The sequence below is a fragment of the Sylvia atricapilla genome, chromosome 6 (assembly GCF_009819655.1).
Source record: "Sylvia atricapilla isolate bSylAtr1 chromosome 6, bSylAtr1.pri, whole genome shotgun sequence".
Taxonomy (NCBI): Eukaryota; Metazoa; Chordata; class Aves; order Passeriformes; family Sylviidae; genus Sylvia; species Sylvia atricapilla.
The window spans coordinates 40,727,151-40,752,426 of NC_089145.1; the positions used below are offsets into that span (position 1 = coordinate 40,727,151).

General features: G+C 41.4%; 1 protein-coding gene across 1 annotated transcript; it reads right to left on the reverse strand.

The window, feature by feature from the left end:
* Positions 1–4,873: 4,873 nt before the first annotated feature.
* SGPP1 (sphingosine-1-phosphate phosphatase 1) lies at positions 4,874–24,490 on the reverse strand. The gene is made up of 3 exons (XM_066321629.1): positions 23,711–24,490; positions 13,304–13,393; positions 4,874–11,027 (listed from the first exon to the last, which is right to left on the reverse strand). Exons 1-3 carry the CDS (start codon positions 24,302–24,304, stop codon positions 10,476–10,478), a joined length of 1,236 nt encoding a protein of 411 aa, XP_066177726.1. The 5' UTR covers positions 24,305–24,490; the 3' UTR covers positions 4,874–10,475.
* Between the last annotated feature and the right edge of the window lie 786 nt (positions 24,491–25,276).

Consider the following 25,276-nt stretch of genomic DNA (forward strand, 5'->3'; position numbering starts at 1 on the left):
CCCTGTCCCGGTCGCAGTCCCTGTCCCTGCCGGTGTTCCTCACCCGGATCCCTGTCCCGGTCCCTGTCCCTGCCGGTGTTCCTCACCCGGATCCCTGTCCCGGTCTCTGTCCCTGCCGGTGTTCCTCACCCGGGTCCCTGTCCCGGTCCCTGTCCCTGCCGGTGTTCCTCACCCGGATCCCGGTCCCGGTCCCTCAGAGCCGCCCCGGCCGCCGCCGCGTGCGCGCCGCGCGCCCCTGCGAGCCCCGCCCCCGCGGCCCCATTGGCTGCAGCGGCCTCTGCGAGCCCCGCCCCCACGTCCCCATTGGCTGCAGCCGCCGCCATCTTCCGTCCATGGAGGCGGGGAAGGAAGCGACGCACGGGAAGAGGGTGGGTGAAAAGCCGGAGGAGGCGGGGCCGCCAGGAAATCGGCGCGGTTTGATTGGCTGGCGCCGAGGAGAGGCGGAGCCAGAGATCGGGGCGCAGGGCAGGAGGAGACGGATGTGCTCCGGGATGCGGGCTGGCGCCTCCAGGAGAGCAGGGACACACAGGGACACACAGGATTATTTACTACAAGGGACGACCCAAACACGAAGAAGGACAAGAATGTTAATTAGGTTTCCTTTTCCTTCAGCTTGCTGTTAGATTTTCCCAGGTCCTTATTTTTTTCCCCAATTAAACTTGAAAAAAGACCACTTTTTTACTTTCCAATTACTAGGCTAACACATCCACGGTGTGAAAAGGAAGATGGCATAACTAACATTTGTTTCTTTCAATGTTTTATTTAATACTGCCCCAAGTTTTCTAATTCAAAATTCCTTGTTCTACTCTGAATTTACTGTTCAGCACCGATGAGTACCATTAATCCATAACCTTGGATAGATGTTATTCAGCGAGGAAAATAATTTATTTGTAGCATTATTTTCAGAGCAGTTAAAATAACATGTATGGTCTTCTCTGATAAATTATGTGAATAATATTACCAGTATCATGGACAAATAAATAATTTCAAGACTTTTTTTAAACATAGAAATATTTTCTTTACTTAGTTTGCACTTTTATTTTTTAAAATGGGAATCTAAGCATTTGTGCTCACTATGTATTGTTCTAGCAAGATGAAAAAAGCCTTAGCTAAACCAAATGAAATGGTCAAGTTACATGGACAATGATGATAAAACAATATAAAAAACACCTTGTAGTTCAGTTTAATGTCACCTTAAAGCAGAAGTTCAAGTCTTCAAAACACTGACAATTGTCTGTCACTAGCTGTGTGCAAATTTTAATTCTACATGTTCCAGTATAACTTATTTTTATTATTTCTACTGATGTTGGTACATAAATAATGCATGTGTTTATGTTCTACCAGTGCAGTTACCTTTCTGTGAGCAGAGATGACCCTTTTCTGTTGATCACTACAACATTTTGAGTAGTTTATTAGAACCAGAAACTTGCATTCCTGGGGAGTCACAGATTCACAGCTCACTGAACTCCCAACTGCCATGAAAAAAGTGGCTCTTTTTTGTTTATTTTTGCTCCTTAACAGTTATTTGGCTGACATTTTTACAGTGCACCGAACACAGAGAAATATCTAAATACATCAAAGCACAAAGACCCAAATTACACACTTATGTTTTCATAGTAAATACCTTTTCCTCTTTGTGAAGTCTTGTCCTGCCAGAGCTGTCACCCAGAACTAAAGTCTGCTCACACTGGTGAGATTAACTCTGAAGATCTCCAAACAGGAGGCAGATGATTTCACTGCAGACATAATATGCATTATAAGACTGTATTGCAAATGCCAGTATTACAATAATATCTTCAGCTGATAGTTTTTCATCTGAGTTTCCCAGGGCAGTTGCCACAAATTCATCAAATACCTTCTGTTCATTGTTCATGTGGTAAAAACAGCTGCAAGATCAGCCACAGTTTACAGCCACAAACTTGGTGCCCAGTATTCCCAGAGCAGTGCAGCTGCATTAACAGCAAATACCATTTTTTGGATAGCACACCCATGCTGCTGAGTCACAGTGTGAGGTGTGTCTCATGGGTAGAAATGCAGCTCTGAAGTTTATCACAGGAATTGCAGGGCAGATGCTCCAGAGATCACTTTTAACTCTTGACAGTTACTTTACAGACATAAAAGATATTTTGAGAAAGGAATCTTTAAGGTCCTCAGCTTAAAAGAAACCAAAGTCTAAACAAATCTGAGTTTCAGTGTCATGTACTCTCGGCCAGAAGTCAAGAACTCAAGCAGCAAGTTGTCTAGAATGAGAATTTTTCTTTTCTGTGTGTTTGCATCTACCTAATATGCCAAGGTTATTTTTGTGACATTGTAGTTTGGCTACCTTTACCAACTTTTTCACTACAAGGGTTTGTAATTAACTCCCATGTGCATGGAGACAAAGTGTTACATACCAGGGATCAATGAGCATAACTCCATCAGCAGATTCCTGCAGCTGAAGTAGCAGAAGTTAATGTGGTTTGCTGGAGAAAGGGTTTTATTTTTAGCATCTTTAAAAGGTACAGCTCACTGGTTTCACTTTTCAGTTCTCTGTTCATTGGGGATAAGGGGGAGCAGGGAGCTCACAAGCCTCCCTCTGGAATTTTTTGGCACGTCTATCTGCAGATCTTGACAAAATGTACAACTGAGGCAAATTTATTTATTTATGACTGATGATAATCAAGTTTGGGGATTTACTGAAGGCACTTCAATGCTTAATTGCCACTTAGTGCTCAATAAGCATTTAATAAACCGAAATCAAGGGCTCATTAAATTATATACTCTAATTCCACTGTACAGTAAAAAGAAGTTTTGATTGCAAAGTCAAGTTATTGGGTAAGGACACCATTTTTAGAGGTCACCTCAGAGTTAGCAGTGCCTGACTTCACATAATCTTCCTTCCTTCATCCTGCAGTAACAGAGCTGTGTCTGTCATCTCTTTGCTACAGCAATTCTTAATTTTAATAATGCTGCTGTTGGTAACAGTGCTCACATTTCTCATACCTGGACAGGGTGCCAGGTTAAGATTTTATATTGGATCCTGTTGAAAGCAAAAATTTGGGCCATGCACTGCAGGCTCCACCTCAGCCTCCCAGGTTCCTGTAACTGTCCCTAAGGGGCTGAGTGGATGTTCTAGGCACATTCAGACTGCAGACATGTATTTCTGTTTTCCTGGTCATCCTCCCTGCCTGAGCACCCCTGCTAGGGCTGTGCATATTGAAATTTGGGGGGGTTTATTGGCAGTGTTGTTAGTGGCAAGAGTTCCAGATTCCTCCCTGAAGTGGAAAGATGAAGTTGGGCACTAAAGCAGGAGCCTTCCTACCACCTGAGGGGTAGCAATAGGGCACCTGGAGTGCACAGTTCACGGACGCAGTCTCAGGCGCTTTTTTGTACTTGCAGAGTTTTTTTGTACTTTGCATAGAGGCAAAGCAGTAGAGCCAAGCTTGAGCCATTTGTCTTCTTGCTGGCTTTTCCCAAGAACCTCAGCCAACCCACCCACGTGTGAGATTCCTGAATGGAAGAGGCATGCATTATAAAGCAGCTCAGATCTGCTGCTTACTGTCCTTTGGGAGGGGCAATTTCTTGGGAAGGAAGATTTGTCAGATTCTGCAGGCTGTACAGGTTTTTGATGGGAGGGTACCATTGTTATTTTTGCTTCAGCATCTGATCTCCTTACCCCAACTGAGACAGGTTGACACCGAGATCACTTACAGAAGACTGGTCCCCAAAAGCCCGAGTTCAGCACTAGGGCACTGTATCAGATGTGTATTTCAGAACTCTTGACCCTAGAAATAGAGTGCTTGCGTAACTACTGAAGTGTCCTGTATATAAATTCTAAAGTAGTCATTTATTTGCATTGACAAGAAAGCAACCAGAGGTTTAAAAAGGTGCCCAAACAAGCTACTAAATGTAAAGAGCCAATCTGACCCGAAGCTTTTATTATTTTTCTCTCAGCTATACATTAGTGAGGTTAGTCAGCCTGAAGTCTAGACACAACATCGACACACAGCCAGGGCAGCAGGAAAGAACTGAACTGCTGCTGCAAGGCAAAGCACAGTGCAGTGCTAATTGCCACTCTGAATGCCAGACCTGTTGACTCTGTGCTTTTGTCTTAAAGAGATTAGCAACTTTTACACTTTCAAACTTTATTAAAAATGATCAGAGAAAGCATTAGGTCCCATAAACATCACCTCAGAGAAAATATTCTCACTCTTAAAGCTGAAAGTGTCAATCTAGTAAAAGCTTTATTTAATTTAGAGCTTCAGCGTCTGCAGCTGATGGATGTACTGCAGTCCACAGCAATGACCACTAAGCAATCAGGAGCCATTACAACATGAAAAATGCTGCAAACAGTAAATCACCAAAGGCAAATTATTAAAGTACTTGCTGCACACAGTGAAGCATGGGAAAGTATCCCTAAATTTCCAGTTTGAAAATCTTCGCAAGTTAGTAGAAATCTGGGTCATCATGTTCTGAAATTGAATCATTCTATAGGAGGCAAACATGATTACATCCCTTTGCCTAACAGCATGAGGTAAGCAATTGCAAAGGAATTCTTCATTACAGGCATTATTTTGGCAATCTTCCCAAGGCAGCTGTGGATTTGATTAGCCAACAGGACTGAATTCTCTAGAGCAGGAATTCCCACCCACATATGGACACTGACATACCAGGAGAGATGGAAAAACGTGCTGAGTTAAATAATTGAATGTAATTTTTCAGCTGACATAGAGACAGAATGTACTTTCTGCTTATGTTTGCTAAGCTACTGCATCTAATCAGCCTTACACCTTAAGGGTAAAAAAACTTTCAGAAAACAAACTTTGGGGTTTGTATCCATCCACAAACTCAAATCTTGTCCCTGAGCACTGCAAAGAATAGACAGTAACACAACTGAATCCAACAGTTTATTACCCACGCATTGCAGATGAAGTTAGACACTTCAATCACCAGTCAATATAAGCTTAAGTATTAATTGACAACTCAAAGTGTACAGTGAGTACAAAGTCATTAACAAGAGTATAACAAAAAGTTCTGATGTATTAATTTTTAAAACATCAGTTCTATACTACTATACAGCAACCATTATATGATCCTCAACAAACTCGGGGCTTTCATCTCAATTATTTTGGTTTTATTTTTAGATAAAGTTCTCCAAGAGATTGAGAATGGGTTACAACTGCATTATTTCCCAAAAGGCCACTAAGCTACAGCCTTACCTTATATAGACAAAGCTGGTTTGTATTTTATCAACACTTCCTTTTATCAGGGAATGCAGTAACCAGGAAAAAAAAGATCTATGCATAAAAAAATTAAACTCCAATACACAATAATATATAGATGTATCTATATTGTACTACAGATTTCATACAAATCAAGTGTAGGCCAAATTTTGGCATAATTTTTAAGTGCACTAAGTTTAATACAAAATCCCCCTCAGACTCTACTCTTACTGTTCCCATTACTTGCTTCTGAACTGATCTTTTTCAGTTTTGATACTTCAGATATATCTAGAGTTGTCTTAAGAGCTAATTTCCATTTCAGTAATATCACTCTTACCTTTCACCTCCTAACAAAAATAAACTTGTGAGAAATCTGAGTGACTAATTTAGTCAAAGTTCAGTGACTAATAAAATTCTCCAACTTGATGGGAATTATTCACATTGACTAGTCAGTATCTTTAAGGTACTGTTATCCCATGTACCCTCTCTTCTCTTTTGATCCTACAGGAACAGTTACCGACCACACACTGTAAGCACACCCTGTTTTCCTTCCTTTTCTTACAAGAATAATTGCAAATAATGCAAATAATTTCTGATGCAGAATGGAGTGCAAAGAAATTTTTCAAATACATGGCTAAATTTGGTTCAAAACCAGCATGTGATACTTGCTTTTTAGAGGACACCTAAAGTGCTATATCCTCCACACAGTATCACATTTCATTTCCAAATTCAATTTTCATTGCCTTTGTCCAGTATTGCAAGAAGAACAACGATGTTCGTGACGTAGTTTATCTATCAATTTGACAAATATTTCATTTGCAGTAAACTTTAAAACAGGGTGATTTTTTTTTTCTGAAAGAAAAAGGCCACTTAAGCTTTCCTGTACAATAAAGTCTGGTAAGAAGTCATTCAACTTCCTCCCACAAAAAATGTTAAGTTTCCCCAAAGTTGTTTGTAGAATACAGAAATAAATTATATAACCAACAAACATTCAAAGAATCAGTCAAGAATCAACTACAATGAGCTGAATCACAAAAACCCAAGAAGTCAATCCTCTCATTTCATCTACTGACTTTATTCTGGGGTCTGTTCATTCACAGAATTCTGGTAAAGAGGGGGAGTGTTAGAAATGTGCAGCCAGTTTCACCTACAGAAAACGAGCTTCCAAGTGAAGCCCTTTAGCAATCTTGTAAAAACGGGGCTAAGTGTGATTTTGACAAGGAAAATCACCCAAAAGCAAGGCTGGCACATTCAGAAGTCCAATCACCTCACATACACTGAGCCTGCTCACAGCTCAGCATGGACTGGCCTTTCAGGCTTCATTCTCAGTGTCGTGGGGAAGGAACCAAGTGCAAAACTCCCAGGAAAGTGAGCAGGAGTTTGACAGCAATGCCCCTTCATACCACTGAATTATTAAATATCTTCTGTATTGGGTGTGAAAACTGGAATTTTTTATTAACATTCAAATACTGAAACAGAAACAACTTTCAGCACAACAGATGTATTTACTTACAGCATGCAAAGATTTGTTTTTATATATTTTTGCAGCTAACCACCCTTAATTATTTACAAGTTCAAAATCACAATCTTCACATAAGTAGCAATTGCTTACAGAAGTTCTGGACATTCCCTCAGAAATAAGCAAAAAAATGGAGTAAAAAATACTGAGAGCAGTAATTAAAAAAACAACAAAACAAAACAAAAAAAATCACAACAATAACAAAGGAAAACATACTAGCTTTTAATATCCAGACAATTTAACACTGTTCTGGTAAGAAAAAAAAAATAACACAAAAGCCACATATCACATTTGGAGATGCCATTTTAAAAGAAATGCATCTTTCTGTTTGGTTTTTCTTTCCAGGAGAAATGCTGTACATAACCTTAAAAAAATTGCAAATAAATAAACAAAATCCAACTCCCTATGGTTTGCCAATTTACCTCCTGTTGCTCCTCCACCTCCTGATCAGAGACCCAAGAGCTTCACAGGTGATCACACAGGAGAAAGCAAAAGCAATGCTATTTTATAAACATGAAACTTTTTTCCAAAATATCAGATTCTAAAACTCATCCAAGATACAATTCACATGTCAGCTCTGACTGAGGGCCAGGTCAGAAAAAATCCTGCTCCTGTGTTGAAGGCAGTCTCAGAGTAATTTGCATCTCTACAGCCTCTTGGAAAACGGAATTTTGTGTCAAATTGCTCTCTACCTGCCCGTTGGTTTTAAGGTCTGTTTCATACAATATTTTTAAAAAGACAAATTTAGCCTGCAGCTTTTTGTAATACATGTGCATTTATACTTGGTTCTATAAATTAGTATTTCTCTCTGGGACTGAGGGAGTTCATTAGTAGGATGTTTTTGCACCACGTCATAAAGGGTTTCAAGCATATTGTCCTTCTGGAAAGACATTTGACCATCTCTTAAAGCTATGTTAACTTTATAAAGAATTTGGTACTAGCTGGTGCTCACACTAAAAATATTTTTCATGTTCAACTCTAAGAATATATTAGGGCAAAGAAAGTGCTCCAGTTTTACCTGCTGCTTTGTTATGCCCAATTCCAAGGAATCTTAAGCTTATCAGTAAACAAAATTATACTAGAATACAAATACTTCACTTGGATTTTTTAAAGCATTTGCATGTTTGCAATCCTTTATTCTCTAAAGGTATTCATATTGAATGACATTTTGTGCTAACTGCCCTCTTGAGCCTAACCCTTATAAAACATGAAAATAGAACAGTAGAACTTTTTCTCATGTAAACTTTAGTGAAGTAGTTGCTGAAGGTGCTGTACAAACACTCTGATGAACATGTCCTGGGGAGTGGTACATGGAACATGACATTTTGAACTTACTCAATGTAATGCATAAAAATATAAAAAAAACCATTTATGACAGTAGCTACAGTGCAATTTTCCTTAGCCTGCTGAAAGCTCTGTGTGATCTTTTTCACCCCTTCCCGATCCTCCACAGTACATCTCATGTTCCATTAATACTACAAGAGAGCAAGCACAGCTCGAAAATACAGCTTTAATTACACTCTTTATGATGTAAACTTGAAGCTTCTAGAAGTCCAACATGTACCTTAAAAAAATCAGTTTTACTCACCTTTTCTGTACTGAAATTTAAACATTTCTTGCTATAAATTGTAAAGCTAGGATATTTAAGGAGAATATGCCCTAAATTTCAGAGAAATTATCCTATTATTTTTAACAGTCCTCAGACTAATTGAATATAATTGAAACTACACCACTTGCTTAGGGCTTTAAGCATAAGGCATTTTGTGTACATTCCCCCAGCTATTTATTTCATGGCTATCTCGGTGTGCAAAGCCAAATCAGTGGAAATCCCACTCTCAAAACCTCAGAAACCCATTTACCTCTTACTACACATTCAGCATTGAACTGCAAAAGAGGAACAGACACAAAAATCAAATGAAGAAATATGCACTGAAACAAGCTAACCATTTTCTACTGGGTAAGGTCTTTCCAGCTAACACACTCTCAGTTCTGAATACCTGTGTTTGAATACATTCATAGCAGTGCATTCAGGATGCACTGGAGAAAATGCACCAGAAAAGTAAATTTTTCACATCATCCAGTGCCAGCGTACCATAGACCTCATCTTCTTCAAAGAAAGTGAAGTTAATTTTGTAAATCTACATGCTAACGGCTTAGAGATACCATCTCCAACACAAAAAACCCCACCCTTCTAAAACCAAGTACTATTTACAAAAAAAAAAAATAATGTAGGGTTTGTAGTCTATCTAATCACCGTATTTCCCAAGCAAATGATGCTTTTCCTGAAAAACATGTACAATACAAAATTAAGTCATTTGCGTCTGGTCAGACACTAAGACAGCACTTCCTGCTTTAACTGTTCGTGATGTGCAAAGAACACATCAGGCAACACATGAACAAGACAAAATGAAACAGAAAAAAGGCACATGAAATTACACTTGAAGGGAAAAGGATCATGACAAGCTCAAAACCACATAATAAAATCCTGCCAAATTTAGATATCACAAACTGTTCATGCATTGATCATACTGTCTTGACAGCTCACCATCTATCAAGCAGAATTATCACAAATTTACTTTAATTGTTACATTGTCTTATAACTATCTAAATCGGGTAAAAGTGATTATCACCTTTAAATATAGCATATTAATGCATAAAAATACAGATTTTTCTAGAATAAGTATTATATTTTCTAACCAAATACCTAAAAGCAGTGGTCCTTCTAGATTAATTTGGAATAATAAGTGAAGCCCATTTCTTTGCAAAATGGGGTGATTTTATTGTTTTTATGTTTAAATAATTTATTTTTAATATCCATCCACTGTATAAACAATCTCCAGAAAAATATATCCTCTTGCAGTAACTTACAATACACATTAAAAATACTTACAAAAGGGACTGTTGTTCATTTACAATATCTTGAGCTCAAGGACACAATTCATGGGTCATTTCACTTATGCAATTTTGATCAGGAAAAGCTGAACATTCTGGTTAACTTGGACCATGTCAGCAACATGGACAATCTAACATTTTTAATATCTGCCTAATTACATAAGATTTTTAATAAAATTAGGCATTTTTACATCACAGTATATATGGCATTTCTTAATTTAGCAACAGAAAGGCACAGTTATTAAACCATAAAATACAGTACCTGAATTATATATACACTCTAGTGGTATCTACCAATGCTAATCCATTTTTCTCTGCAAAGGGGGCTAAAGAAAAAGGCTTCTGCTTGTTTATTTAGAAAAATTTAACCTCATGACAAGTTTGGTCCGTTAGAAACACCTATTAACTGAAGCAGGACTTCAGGAAAGAACAGAAGAAAGCAAATTTAACAGTCTATGGTCAAACAACTTGAACTAATTACCGTGAAATGGCAAACAGATCATGAATGGAGCCTTCTGATAAGCTGTCAGATATACCTGCTCAAGTGTCAGTGTACAGTGACAGGTACAGACTGGCAGCCATCCCAGATACATTCACTGCATCGCACACAGACTCGGTTATAGCAGTAAGTCCAAAAACAGCATTTACAGAGGTCAGCACTTCTCCTGGACTGATGCTTGACTGCTGGCCCTAAACCATCCCCAGAGATGTGCAAAGCCCTTTAAATGCTTTGCCTGCTTTGTATTGCTGTTAATAGGAAGACCCTGCTAAAGCCAAGCTGTCCGGCCTTCCCTTAGCAAACTAGTGCACCTCTTCAAAAAGCAACTAGCTCAGTTCTCCCTACCCAAAGTGATCAAACTGCATCAGGAAAGACCAATGAAGTGGAAGAGGCAGGGCACAATGAACATGAGGGAGAAGCCAACCATTCCATAGGTGATGTAGCGGTAGGGCAGCTCCACCTCCATGCGCTGCCTGGCTCTGCGCACGTCGTCGTGCGGCACGCGGAATATCTGACACGCCAGCGGGATCGTGGCTTTCTTCATGGCCGCTTTCGTTAACAGCAGAATGATGACCCCAATCAGCAACCTCAGGATGGCTTTGCCAAACACAGTCACGGTGAGGGAGGACAGGGACAAGGGCAGGGTGTGGGGAGCAGGATCCAGCTGCAGACCCAGGATGTAGTTGACGTGAGAGCCACAGGCCACGCCGGCCCCGCAGCCCAGGATCTGAGCGGTGTCGCCTCGCGACGTGCTCCACGTGTCCAGGGTGAAAGAGAAGATGCCCAGGGCCAAATGGAGACTGATGATAATTAAGGGTGCATATTTGTAAGTTAAGTTGAAGTTGTCAATCAGGTCCACAACTGGATGGAAGACAGCCAGGATGAGAATAGCATACAGAAATCCAGCAATAACATCCTGTTGAAGAGAAAAATACGCTATCAGTGCAACAACTGTTTAAAAAAACCCCAAACCCTCAACTTACATTAGCATGAATACAAGCCTAGCTGCTGTAGTATTAAAAGTAATAAGCAACTTGTGGATTCCCATTTTTTCCCTTTTACAGGTTTAAATCTTTCTTATGTTAAACATCAGGTAAGGAATTGCATTCCATCACCTATTAACAAATCACCTGCATCCTGACCGGATCACGAATGAAGTTCTGATCAAAGGATCCTTCATCAAACTTGCAGGTCTGGACTTCTTAGTAAGGCCTGTTGCGACAGGGCAAGGGCTGATGGTTTTAACTAATAAAGGGGAGATTCAGACTGGATATAAGGAAGACATTTTTTTTCCTGTGAGTGTGATGAGACACTGGTACAGGTTGTCCAGAGAGGTGGTGGATGCTCTGTCTCTGGAAACATTCAAGGTCAGGTTGGACAAGGCTCTGAGCAACCTGTTCTGGTTGAAGATGTCACTGCTTATTGCAGGGGGCTTGGACTAGATGATCTTTAAAGGTCTCTTCCAACCCAAAACTATTCTGTGATTCTTCTAGGATTTTTTCTGCTGGCAACATTGGTCTGTGTCCAGGGCCAGGGCATTCCAACCTACAGTCAGCACAAATCCAGCCCAGCTAAATATGTTCTGCCAACTTAAGTTTGCTGAAACAGCTCAATAGTGGCTCTGAGGGCCCGGGTGCCAGCACACCCAGCACACCAGCAGCAGCTGGTGCAGTGGTCAAGGACCACTGCAGTCAGGCACTACAACAGCTTCAACTTGGCACCAGCCTCATAATTAACAATGCTGTAAGAATTGGAATTGTTTCCAAATATTAAAGGAGAGGAAGAGAGAACCTCTGTGGCTTCCCAACTGATTTTCAGTTTTGCTATTGTTTTTAAAGGTATTTTCTTAATGAAAAGGTTACTTAATTATTTTTCACTTCAGCATTAAATTCCAATTAACTGTTGACAGCTCACTCAGTTGCATGGAATTCTCTGCTACTTTTGTCACCTTCAATTGTTAAAGAAGAATTTGTGCAATCCCAGCACTGCAAAGTGGCCTGCCTTCATTTTCATGCTTATCAGCTCTTCCACATGAGCCTGGAGGTGGGACTTCAATCAGCAGTCTGTATTGCTCCAGCTTCAATGAATCATTTTTATTTGCTTCCACTAATTGAAAGCTTGATAAAAGCTCTAATAAAACTGAATGATATAAACATCAGACTTCTTCATTTCAGGACCAACAAAAACTTTCTGCTCTATTTGCCACCTCCTCCCCCCAAACTCAGGCACTGTGGTTGATGTATATTGCAGGCATCGCATGGTGAACTGTATTCCCTCAAACTCTGTAGAGGATTCCGATGTGAAACTGCAAAATAGCCCTGTCTGCTTGCTCACTATTTGGAGCGTGACTTTGTTCTATGACATTTTGTGTCAGCTGAACTACCAGCCCATCACATCATCCATGACAGAGTGATTTTAGAATGGGAAGCCTTCTAACCACTGATGCAAAAATGTCATTTAGTTTTTCTGAGCTGCCTTATTTTCCTGTGCTCATCTACCAGCGTTTGTACTCCCTACCAGGCTTACCCTTTCCTGTGTTAGCTTTTCTTCTAGCACAGGATCCTCAAAAAAACCCAAAAAACCAAAAAAACAACAACAAAAAAACACCTTAGCCACCCTCGTAAGTGGTCCTGCATTGCATTTGCAGTGTTCTTGTTTTCTCATTTTTACATTGCATTACACTTGTGTTTCAGTCACAGTTCTAATCCTGAGTTTGTTTTTCAAAGATGACAACCTTGTTAGCTGGTTTTAGAAACTCTGGTAAATGAAACTCTAGCATGTAGCGTGGCACTCTGAAATGCACATGCTTTGAGCAGTTGACCTGTAGTGAACTTTTAACAGCCACTTTCTCATTCTGCAAAATGATCTCTACTCTGTATAGGAAAAATCAGTCTACAATTTAGAGCAGTCATCAATTTCTGCACTAAAAATGACATTAAACACCTGTTAAGTTTCAACTGTGGACTGAGTTTATAAAAGACAAGTATAAGTTTAGTATGAGAGACACTTCCAGCTATTTTATCAATTTCTATGCTGAAGAAATGTAAGTCTTCTGTTTCTGTATGGTAGGATATTCCAAAAAATACACCTGCAGACAATTTTGCCCTGTAAAACCTTGAATGTGATGGCAGCTTACAAAATCAGAACAGGATTAAAATAGAAGTTCAGTAGTAGATTAGATTATTTCCTTACCAAAATTGAATGCATTCCCATATAAATTCGACTACAGCAAACCAAACAACACCAGCAGAATGCCAGGATCAGTCCAAACATAAGGGGATACTGGTAGGGAAGAAAAATGCAGAAACTGTATTAGAATTTGGAAAAAAAAATTTTAAAAGAATCACTCTATGAACATTCCATAATTAATTCAAATTAATGCCACTGATGCTTAGCCTTTTCCTTGCCCTAGCCTCCACAGGCCTAGCAGAGTACTTTTCATAAAGGCATTGTTAAGTCAAGCTTTCAACCTTCCCCTGTCCTCTTTGCAATCAGGGTATCTGAATTTCAGTGCTTTGGTCAGACTTTTTCAAAGCAATAAGAATGCATCAATCTCTGTAGCAGCCATGCTCTGATATCCCAGACTGACCAAGTGGGCAGAGACAAGTGTGTTAAACTATGGAGCAGTTTTACACTGGGTGAAGCAGCTCTATCACATATCAGTAATTGGAAGCAATTACCCAGGCAAAATAGTGTGGCTTCACTTGTTTTCCTGAAAAAGAGGAACTCAACAAATTCACAAAGAAATTAAATTCCTTCCTCAATTCTTTGTTTTAGAGCTTCTGCAATCATTGACTCAATCTCTGGGCAGCAGCATGAAACTCCTAAAACATTAATCTTTTTTGTTCTTTCCAAGCCCACATAAACTTCCTCCTACAAGCCACATTTACTAAACAAAAAACCTTCTAATAATTACTGCTAATTATTTTTGTCTTCTCACTTTTTTTTTTTTTAAATTAATAAGGACTGTTTACCAGAAAGAAATAAAATACTTTGCTTTAATAAGTACATATCATGTAGAGAAACATAGTTTTTTAACTTTCTCGAGTTTTGTATAAAAGTATGCTAATTTACATAGTACACACAGTAAGAAATACTTCCCCACTATTGCAAAATGTCGTACTAGACAAGATACAGCTTCCTTTTTTGCCACTATTCTATAAAAGACACTGTCACAAGATAAAATGGCACATTTCCAAAATTGCTTTGCTTCCTACAATAAACATGTCCAATATAAACAGGCAGCCTCCATGCACTCAAAACCTAGGAATAAAATCTAAGAATTACAGGCAGTTTTCGTTCCCTTGTTCCTTTTATAGGTAATCTGAAAGGTTGAATATCTAACAAATTAGAGAAAATATCTTTAAAATTACCGGAGAAAGTTCTCTGTCCTCTGTGAAGGTCACTGAACAGATTGTAAAGTTCCAAAATCAGTCTTTCAGTAAAACATTTGAGATAGGATTATCACTCTTCTCCATTTTTCCAACTTTTCCCTGAATTCTTAACTCCAGGACTATGTTTGCATGACAAACCTAAAATAACATTCTCAAACTAAGACAAAATCAGCAAACTTACATTTCACATAAGCAGCAAATTTCACATTAAAATAAATTCTAAATGCCCAGCTCATAGTTGTGTTCCATCTAGACTAAACTCTACTTCCTGTAGCAACATTTGTTTTTGCTTCTATCACACTCATCTACAAAGTGGATCTAAACAGAACTGTGTGCTTGTGACTCATTTCTGACTGGAATGACGAAGGAACAAACTCAAGCTTCCTGCCTTTCAGAACTCTGCTGATCCCGGGCAATGCACCAGTAACTCTGTCACACACATGACTGCAGAGTTATCAGATACCATCACTGCAACAGCAGCCACAGAAGCAGCCCTTTGGTACCTTACAAGTGCAGCCACATCCCTCTGCTCCACTGTGCTTCTCCCTTTGCCGCTGCTCTCAGGGTAGAAGGAATGCTGCCTGCACCAGCCACACGGGCTCCAGCACGGTGCTGCTCCACCCTCCCTCCCTCCCGCAGGACTCCCCAAGCAGAAGTGCTGTGCATGTGCAGTGACAGCTGTACCCTGGGGCCTCTGAAGCAAAGAGCAGCTTCGAGTTTCAAACTGTTTGGCCATCACTTGATAGCCATCCTGTCCATCCTTGTCTCCTAACACACATCTTCGGTGCTTTCAGAGCCCAATCAGGGGTAAGACTTTTCTTTAATAAATAAAAACTTGTCCTGTTTCTGCAGTACCTGACAGAAACAGAGGCTGGAGCTTAAGCAGGAAGATGAATGAAGTGCCAGGCTCTCAGCAGGACTCAGCAGCCATTCATACAGTGGGTAAGAGGCTGGGATTGGGGGAGGGAAGAGGTTAGAGCAACCAAACAGCAAAATCCTGAGAACATGGAGTAGGAAGGAAATAGTTAGATGAGAAGTCTTGTTTTAAGAGTCCTGAGCAAGTGATTGTGAACAGCAGAGAGACTACAATAATTCTGAAAATGAAAGAAGAAATGCTTGCTGTGAGGGAACTCACAGGGCACGGGTGTTTGAGGAAGAAAGAAACAGAAACTCCAGCTCTGAAAATGCTTCGGAAAAATTTTTTGGCTCTGCCATATCTCACTCTAATTCTGAGTAAATACTCCTTAAACCACCTGAGAACATGGGCTAGTTTAGTTTCTCTGTAGCAAAGCACAGTAGAATGGGTTGAAAGAGACAGTTCAAGGCCATCTAGTCCAAGTCCCCTGCTAGGAGCAGGGACATCTTCAACTACAACAGGCTGCTCAGAGCCCCAGCCAGCCAGGCCCTGAATGTTTCCAGGGATGGGGCACTCACCTCCTCTCTGGGCAACCTGTGCCAGTGTTTCACCACCAGAAGTCAAAAACTACTTCCCTGCATCTGATCCAAATTAACCCTCGTTCAGTTTAGAACCATCACCTCTTCTCCTACCACAGAAGGCCCAAAGGAGTTGGCTCCCATCTTTCTTACAGACACCCTTCAAGCACTGATCACAAATTAAAGACAACATCCGGCATCCTCCTCGGCCTGTTTTCACTCCTCTACCTTTCAAAGCAGCCACTGAGTTCAAGAATTTCCAGAACACCAATCCAGTAACACCTGCTTAAAATCTGCCTCCAGGTGTGTGTTTGGTCCTCACAGGAAAGGATAATGCACAAGGTGACTAAAGGAGAACAGCAGCACTCCCACACACCTCTGAGCTCAGCAGCCTGCCGAGTCATACCACCAACAGGGGACATCACCTGGATCCTTGTAAAAAAAGCTGATGCCATAAACTGACTTCCAAATTGTTGCCTGCAAGGCTGAGGTACCAGCAAGCCTTATAATAATACTGTATTGTAATGATGGATTTCAAAAATCTCCTCTCCCAATCATAAATGAATATTCAAAGAAAGAAAAAAAATTAACAGCTTTTACTAGGCCTTCCACTTAAAACAGGCACATCTTATGAGAGGAATGTGAAAATTTGAATATAAACTTATATCAAGTGTTCAGAGAAGAAAGTCATAAGCACTTTTTATTATGTTGACTTGGGTCTCTACTTAAAATGAGCGATACTAAAGCAAGACAGCTGAATTCCAGCAGTTGCAGTCTCATGGTTCCTGGCATGCCAGATCAGACCTACAGAGGCACAAAGGACAAAAGATCCCAAGTTTACTTCTACCCTCTTCCCCAATTCACTGCTGGTTTTACTCATTTAGGCATCAGAAGGCAGACTGGCATCACATGTCCTTCCAGGTGAGGGTGGGGAGGGTTGTCAGAGATCACAGCTGGGAGAGGTAGACACAGAAACCAGGTTTCATTTCATTCTCTCAGCTCTTCTTTTTGATAAAAGAGTTGGTCTATCATCATTTTTGACCACACTTGGTGTCACTTTCAGTCAGATATTCAGGAGCAGCCCATTTTGGACACAAACATCTCAAACCCTGTCTCCATGCCCTCAATTAAGACCATTATGTATATCCCCAAAACCTCCTTATGCCTCCATAGCCAACATTTCACCTCAACAGTCCTGAGTGTGGAAGTTTTTTTGAACTGCATACTGCTTTCTTTTTTTATCAAATAAAAAAAACTCAAACCAATAAGCATGTTACTTTAAAAATAATAAAAAACTTAATTTATTTCTTAACTTCACATATTAAGGTAAAGCTAGGGATAAAGCTGACTGAATAAACTCCTCATCACATTTCAGACCTCAGATTTGTTCCCATATCCAGAATCTTGTTCTAATCAAAGAAATTGAATTAAATTCATATTTGTAAAACAGCAGTGAAACTACTCTCAGTAAGTCTTTGAGAACTTTATGCCCTATGTTTTTAAATGAAAACTCCCATCCAATAGAAAATTCCACTACATCCTCCAACACAGGCTTGCAAACTTCTAACTGGACAACACACAAAACCTTTCCCTATCCTCCTCCCACCCCTTGATCTTTTTGCCAAGAGTCTTAATAACATAACCATTGTTTAAAAATGCTCATAAGGAAACAATCTGTCCTAAAAGCTTTGACCTAGGTCAGAAAAATCCTTCTTTCATAAGGGAACATTATTAAAAAACACTCCAAATGCTCACTTCTGTACCTTTTTAAAGCACATTCTACATCAGAGAGGTTTCCAGCACCCACAAATTATTCCAAAGTAACTTTCTAATATTTTCACTGTTCTACAGTATTCAATGATCTTTTTTAATCATATCATAAGTTCAACTTGAGTTTGAGACAATTATTTTAGGCTAAAGTTTCACTGAAAGAATGCAAGCAGCACTTGCAGCACCAGGCTTTTAATAAGGTATTTGGGCCATGTGTTGGCAGTAGTCACATGAAAAACTGTAATCAATGTTTATGGGAATGACACCAGCACTCTGCTGGACAGATGAGTGCAAAAAGCACAACATAAAAATGATTTTGTGAGGGGAGCAGAAGAAAAGGGAGAATTGTTAGAAAGGAGAGACCACCAATCAGACATTTTAGAAAAAATAGGCTTTTTCTTTCAAAATGGGCCAGATGGTAAATACCACTGGTTAAACTATATTTACCAATTATTTTCTACTTTCTTGCACTGACCAACATTAAAATCAAGAGACATAAAAACTTCAGTGTTACAAGTCACTACAAAAACCTCTTTTTAAAATTCCAAGATAAACTTTTCAATGCCAGTTCTGAAGGAAGTTAAAAAACTTAATTTTCTGCAATGCCTAATCTGAAAAGAAATTAAGGAGTAACAATAGGAATTAGCTTGTTATTTCTTTTCATTGCAGTCATTAAAAAAATAATCCCTCTCTGAACACAGCTAGCACACTTATGGCTTGCTCTGTTTAAGCCCCAATACCTAGAACTACATTTTTTTCTGCAAAATAATGCTTTCTCAGTTTAATCAGCACACCCTGTTTGAAAGAACAAGGAGTGCTTTACATGTGCACAATGCATCAAGAAAAAATAAATTGCTTGAGAAGTATTTCCTTTGAATTACTCTTCATCAAAAACTCTGTATCCAACCTTAGAGCATTTGTTTTTACATGTTTTCCCCCCCAAGACTCTTTACATTAATTAAAGATTTGCTTAGGCAAAACTGAAAAATATATTTCATGACAATCAACACAGTCTAATAAGACAGGCTGTGGTATTCCTCTGGCAGAGTTCCCCAGTGACATTTGTCAGAACTGGCTGTGCTCTTTACAAACTTTTAAGAACACCTGCATCAAACAACTTTTTTCAGCTTCCTTTACAAACAAACCACAAGCATTAACATGGCCCACAGATGATCCTACATCTCAAACACACAAGAAAAGGCCAGTGCTGACCCTCCCAATTCCCACATCTCTCTCTCTCTCATTGTGGGGGTAATTCTGTGTTTTCAGATCATCCCTTCAGCTGTGCTTTCCATGTCAGAAGAGTTTTTGTTTGACTGTTTAAGGAACATGTACAAGAAGACCAATTAGACAAGCATGCACACATCTCTGCCAACATTTCTGCTCAACACTTAAGTATTTCAGCCAAAGGCCCATTTGGGCTTCTCTGAGAGGTGGTGTGTCTCTTCCTGAAGGGACTGCACTTGCTCCTGCACACAGATTTTGTATGTAAGAGATGGTTTTCTATGTGTAGCTTCCAGTTTATCACTATGTCAATCTTACTGACAATGCAAGCCTTTCACCAAGGACACAAATTTGTAACTAAGATGTGCCCCTTTCTGCAAAATTCTCACTACAGCACTGTTGTGATTAGGCTGTTTATTCATCCCCAATAACCAATTATTCCCTATTTCCAGTAGGGATCAGAGAGTTCAGCCTTTTGAAATAAAAGAGCAGGCAGACAATTCTAGAGGTAATCTTCAGTAGTGGTCAGTCAGAACCACAGAGTGATGCAGATCCCCCTGAAATCCCAACACAGATCCTGTCAAACCCATCTCATTTAATGACATCCCCCAGCCATGGCTGATAAAAGCCATAGTGCAGATGAAAGATTTCTTATGTGGTACCACATAAGAGTCTTACACAACCGGTACCACAGAGAGTCAAAAGAGCAGAGAGTAAATGAAAACTGTAAATGAACAATACATCAGAGAGGCCACTGGAGAACAGCTGCACCTACTGTGGGTTTGGCAGTGGTGTTTATCCAGGTCACCATTAGCTGCAGTGGGTGCAAAGGCAGCCACTGATGACAGGTTTTGCCTATCAAACACTGCCAGGCACGTACCCAGGGAGGACAATGCTGTCATACTCAGCATCACAAGCTGCCTCAGAAGGTAAATCAGCATTGGTTAATATAGTTAAATATAGTTTAATATAGCTAAAGGCCTGCTGCTCATCAACCCGAGCTCTGGGCTCCTGCTGAATATCAACCAAAGTTTGCTCCGTGGCTACAATGAGAGTCAGCAGTTCCTCACTGAGCTCATTATAGCAGAGCTCAGGAAGGAGGGCAAAGCCATCATTTCCTAATGCACACAGCTCCTGCTAGAGCCAGGCTGCATCCTGGGGGAACTCTGGGAGAGAAGCGAATTTTCTGCATCCCCTGGCTGATATTTATTCTTTTCTCCTCAAAATCTGCCAGCAGAGTTATGGCACATTCAGGTACCACCCCAGCTCAAGGACCATTGCTAATAAAATACATCTTGATATCTATTTGAAAGCAGCAGTTCAACATAATCAAACAAAATATAAAAAAATACTTTTTCCAGTAGTCTCAGCCTGAGGATTTGGAGATTTTGTAGATATTTAGCACTATCTTTCCCCCCTGCCCCCCCATCTGGGACATGACATAAACCAGCCTGGCTCAAACTGGCACTATTTCCAAGACACCTACATTGTATCAAGATCTATAACCTCACTATCTTTTAAGTGTTTGCCCTCCTCATTCAGCACATCAAAGACAGGGGGGAAAAAAACCCCAACATTTATAACAGTCTCAAATTCTCATGAGTCTTTGACATGAGCTTTGCATTTCAAGGTTATTGAAGTCTTTGAAATAAATGCTTCTCTCTGCAGAAGCGTAACATATTAAATAAATAAATAAGGATTATGCAAGTAGAATCAAAAGTTTCAGGCAAGCTCTCATAATACAAGAAGAAACTGAAAAATTTGGGTACAATGGACAGAACAGTTTGTTATTATGGAAGTTATCTTAACTTGTAACTCACTTCTGTCCGACAGACAGTTCCACTGAATATGCCTTATGCCTGAAGTCTCTGTGATAATTTGCCAAAACTATCTTTAAAATACATTACCTCTGAAAATATTTTACTTGAACAATTGCATTTATAGAAAGTATTTTAGTTTTGTAGTCAAAAATCCTTTTGAATACTATGTGAAAAGAAAGTAATTGTAACAGGACTGCTTAAATTTTTCCTTGAAAAACTGAAAAGCACAAACTCCACAGTTAAAGAAAAACCCTACTGCAATCCAAACATGTTTTTAAGGGGACAATCTGGGCCACACCTAGAAAAACAGGAGCACATTTTCTCTGTCCTCTTGTTCTTCAAGAAAAAGACTCAAATAGATTGCCTTTGATAGAAAAGAACTATTACACAATAGTAGGAAGTCATAGATCACTGAAAGCAAACTGCAAATGAGCTACACAAGGAAGAGATTCCCTCCTCACTGGTGTTACATCTCTTAGAGCAAGAGCAGCTTTCTTTGGTTTAGGATAAACTTCGAAGTGACAAACGCAAAGCTGTCTGTATTCCAGACTAAAGGTCCCTGCAGAAGGTTACACCTGTATCTGCTTAAATTCATCCTCAGCCTCGTTCCACTACGATTTGCTGAACCAACAGTCCCAAGTTATTGTCTCATCACAATCAGGCTCTGTGTAAGGCTTCTTTATACTAAATATATACAGAAAGAGTTTGCTAACAGGTTTAAATCTTGACACCTGCACCTACTGATGAATTTGTAGAATTTAATAAAAACCATATGAAAAACTCCTTTGTCTTTAGTAGCTTTCCAAGAGCTCCTGAAGTCAGTCTTTTTTAACAGCATTTTCAGAAAAACACCATTTTCCATGACAAAAAGGTGTTATGTAGGTTCTACTCCCTTTCAACAGAAGTAAAACAGGGAGAAGCGAAAAAGTGTCAGATGAAAGGTTAACTCCAGAGGCTAATCAAAAGACTCTTGACATGCCATTGGTTAATTATTGATACATTTTTGTACATAATTTAAAAATCAGAAGGGATTTTTTTAGATGAGTATTTTGAAATGGGAGAAGTTGGTTTCAGAGCGGTCATTAATTCATACTCGTTTTCTAAGAGAAAGGAATTAAAATCAAGACTCAAAACACGTTGCTTTTTAATTTCTTAAGCACAGTCCTACACGAATAACAAGGCTGAATGTTTCTGATTTCCTACCATGCATTCACGCTAAATATGTTCAGTCAGTCAGCAGAGTGTTTCACAGGCTGCAGCGGCAGGGTTGCCAAACCACAGATCGAACTCGGTTCATTGGCAAAAACACCCTTTTCACACCCTGTTCGCTGGTTCTGCAAAGGCAATCGAGGCAGGTTCTCCCCTGCACACAAGACATCAGTCTGTGCAAAGCTGATCGACTGGTGTTGCTAAATGAGCTTTCCCACATGCAAAGAAGTGCAAATCCAGTTTGTTCTTCCAAATTATACCAGCCCTACGCATCCAACAAGCAATAATCAAATATACAGATTTTGGTCATTTAATAAAATTTTTTTTTTTAAAAATTGAGATGAAGAGATGAAGCATCTCAGTGCCAAAACTGCAAATATTTATTTCAAACACTCACAAAACATGACATTATATATATATATGTATGTGTATATATATAAATCAGATAATTCTTTTATATATATATATAAATTAACCAGCAGATAACATTCACCATTTCGTAGCAAACATGAATCCTTAAGAGCTTCTTTTTGGGCACATGCATTCATATGTGTAGAAACAGATACATATCTTTGGTTAGAGAGGCCAAATAAAATCTCTAACCCTTAATCATCCCATTCCTTTCAGTCACCCATTGTAGATGCTGAGATAGAGCCACAAAGTGTCAGGCAGCGCCAGCAGACAACTGGTGATTGTTACCAGTAACTGGGAAGAGTTACTAAGCCCCGGCACGAAGCTTAGAATCAGTTAGTTCACCCTACCAACACGATTTAGATCCAACTTAAACCAGGCAGGTATTTACAGTAAGCGTTAGTAAACATTAGCAACTTAAGAGTCGAATAAAAAGCCTAACTTCTTAAACATTACACAGCAAAACGCTGCGCTGGACGTTTATCTGGGAAAGCGTTCTCCCTCAGCTACAACTGGAAGTGGTGCAGTGATTTAGAGAGCTGGATGTGCTTTCTTTGGAGTTGCTGCTGTTGCCATACTTCCAGCAGCCAGCGCCAAAGCACATGCCACTGCTTGCGTAAACCAGGCGATCAAACAGTGTTATTTTAACTTATCTATTGACCCCAAGTGCAATAGCCAGATTTTAGAGATTCTGCGGAATGAAGGTGCTGAAAATGTCACGGATTATCAGCTCCTGCTAATTATGAACACGTTGATAGACTGTAGAATCTCCTGAAAGTATAAATACCAGAATCATTTCCAGCTTGTGGTTAATGAAAATAAAATCGTTAAAGAAAAGGCAAAAGCTGCAACTCAGTGACGCTACAAAGTGACTCGAAGCAAAGAAGGATCAACAAGAAGCCCTTTAGTTACTGGCTCTCCACCAAATTCTCACACGGTAAAACCAAATGCCTATAAAAACACTGGATGCTTATCCAAACTTTGCTCAAATAGACAAGCTGAAAAAAAAACCCACAGGAACAAAACGCAGCTTGTTACCGCGGACTCTTCACGTCTGCTGAGCTAATCCCCAAAGCCAGTACAACTTCCATTCACAAAACAAAATTACTAGAACGCTTCTCGTTACCTGAGCATTTGCTTATATGACGGGGGGATGGGGGGGGGGGGGGGAAGAAAAAAAAATAGTGAGGCAAGGAAAAAAGGTACGAATCTCACATTTTCCCAACCAAACTCGGCGCTCAGCCACCTCCCCTCCTGCAGAGAAATCAGGTCTGCCACATCCGTACACGCCGGGACTGGAAAGCGCCCGGGTGAGGATACGGAGGTGTGAGCATTACCTGCCAGCGGCCGTAGCTGAGCAGCAGCAGCGCCAGGGGGATGGCGGTGCCCGACATGGCGTGGGTGGAGGGCATGCTGTACTCGGAGTTGTAGAAGACCTCCAGCTTCACCACGGGCGGCGAGGCAGGACGCGGCCAGCGGATCACATCCTTGGTGCACTGCCCCAGGTACATCACCCACACCCAGATGATGATGAGCCTCCGGCCCAGCCAGGCGTCCACATTCCAGATGCAGAAAGGGAAAAAGAGGATGTAGAAGAGCTCGTTGCCCAGCTCTGTACCCAGGCTGAACAGATAGTAGAGGAAGCGGCTGCGAGTGGCGAACTCCTGGCTGCCGTCCTCCTCCTCCGTCAGCGAGTTTCGGCGCGGCCTCCTTCTCCAGCCCCGCGGGGTTCCCGCCGCGCCGGGCACGGCCCCGTTCCCAGCGGGATGAGCCTGCCCGCCCGCGGGGCCACCGTTCGCCACCGGCCCCCGTCGCTCCTCGCCGGCCCAGCCCGGGGGCCCCTCCACCCCGCAGAGCCGCTGGAACGCGGCCACTTTCCGCGGGTCTTGCAGGTGGGCGGCCAGCCGGGCCAGGCGCTGGCCGACAGACATAGCGGCGGGACCGGGAGCGGGCTGAGGGCGGCCGGGGACTTCGTCTGAGGGGCGGAGAGGGGGACGGGGACTCGGCGGAAAAAGAAAGCCGCTCCCTGAAGAGAAACCCGCTGGAAGGTGCGGAACCGCGGGATACCGCTGGACTACCGTCGCCTGCCCCGGTCCCTCCCGCCGCTGGCGCCTGGCTCGCTCGCTCCCTCACGCCCGCCTCGTTCTCTCCCTCCCTCACGCCCGCGCCGGCCCCGCCCCGCCGCGCCTGCGCGCAGCCCCCACCCCGCGGGAAACGGCCATCGCGGCCCGGATTGGCCGCGGCTCTTCGTCGGTGCCGCCCCCATGGGCAGCGCAGCCAATCGGAGCTCGGCACTGCGCGAGGCGGTGCGCGGGGTGAGGCGGCCTCGAGCGTGAGGGCCGGAGTCGGCGGAGGGCGGCTCGCGGGGTAGTTTTGGGGACCGATGCGCCTTCGAGTCTTTTCCTTCTTCGTTATAGAAACATGAAATCAGTTGGGGTGGAAGAGACCTCTGAGATCATCGAGTCTGGCCTGTGAGCGATCACCATCTTGTCCACCAGACCATGGCACTGATTGTCCCATCCAGTCTTTCCTTAAACACCTCCAGGGACAGTGACTCCACCAGGTCACTGGCAGCCCATTCCAGTAGCTAGACACCCTTTCCCTGAAGGAATTCTTCCTAATGTCCAAGCTAAACCTCCCGTGGTGCTGCTTAAGGTTTCTCGGAGCCTAAATCTGGTGGTGTAAACACGAGAGGGAGAGCGGAGGCCGCGGTGGCCGCAGCCGGTTCAGCAATGGAGGCAGGCAGTGACCACAGGGCTGCTTAGGGAGATTCTGCAGTGCCTGAGGCGAGGAGTCGTGTCTCATCCCGTCTCTTATAGTCGGGAAGAGACTCCACATCCCCCTGTGTGTGTGTGCAGGGGTGGTAGTTCAGCAAGACCAGGCTATTTGTGAGCAGGTACTTT

Bases quoted from the DNA above. Each gene is read 5' to 3' on its own strand.
- SGPP1 (XM_066321629.1), bottom strand. From the start codon at position 24,304: ATGTCTGTCGGCCAGCGCCTGGCCCGGCTGGCCGCCCACCTGCAAGAC. The intron at 13,394-23,710 runs GTAATGCTCACA...CTTCCCTACCAG, and splicing joins TCAGCTACGGCCGCTGGCAG to TATCCCCTTATGTTTGGACT. The intron at 11,028-13,303 runs GTAAGGAAATAA...TCTCTTCAACAG, and splicing joins TGGGAATGCATTCAATTTTG to GATGTTATTGCTGGATTTCT.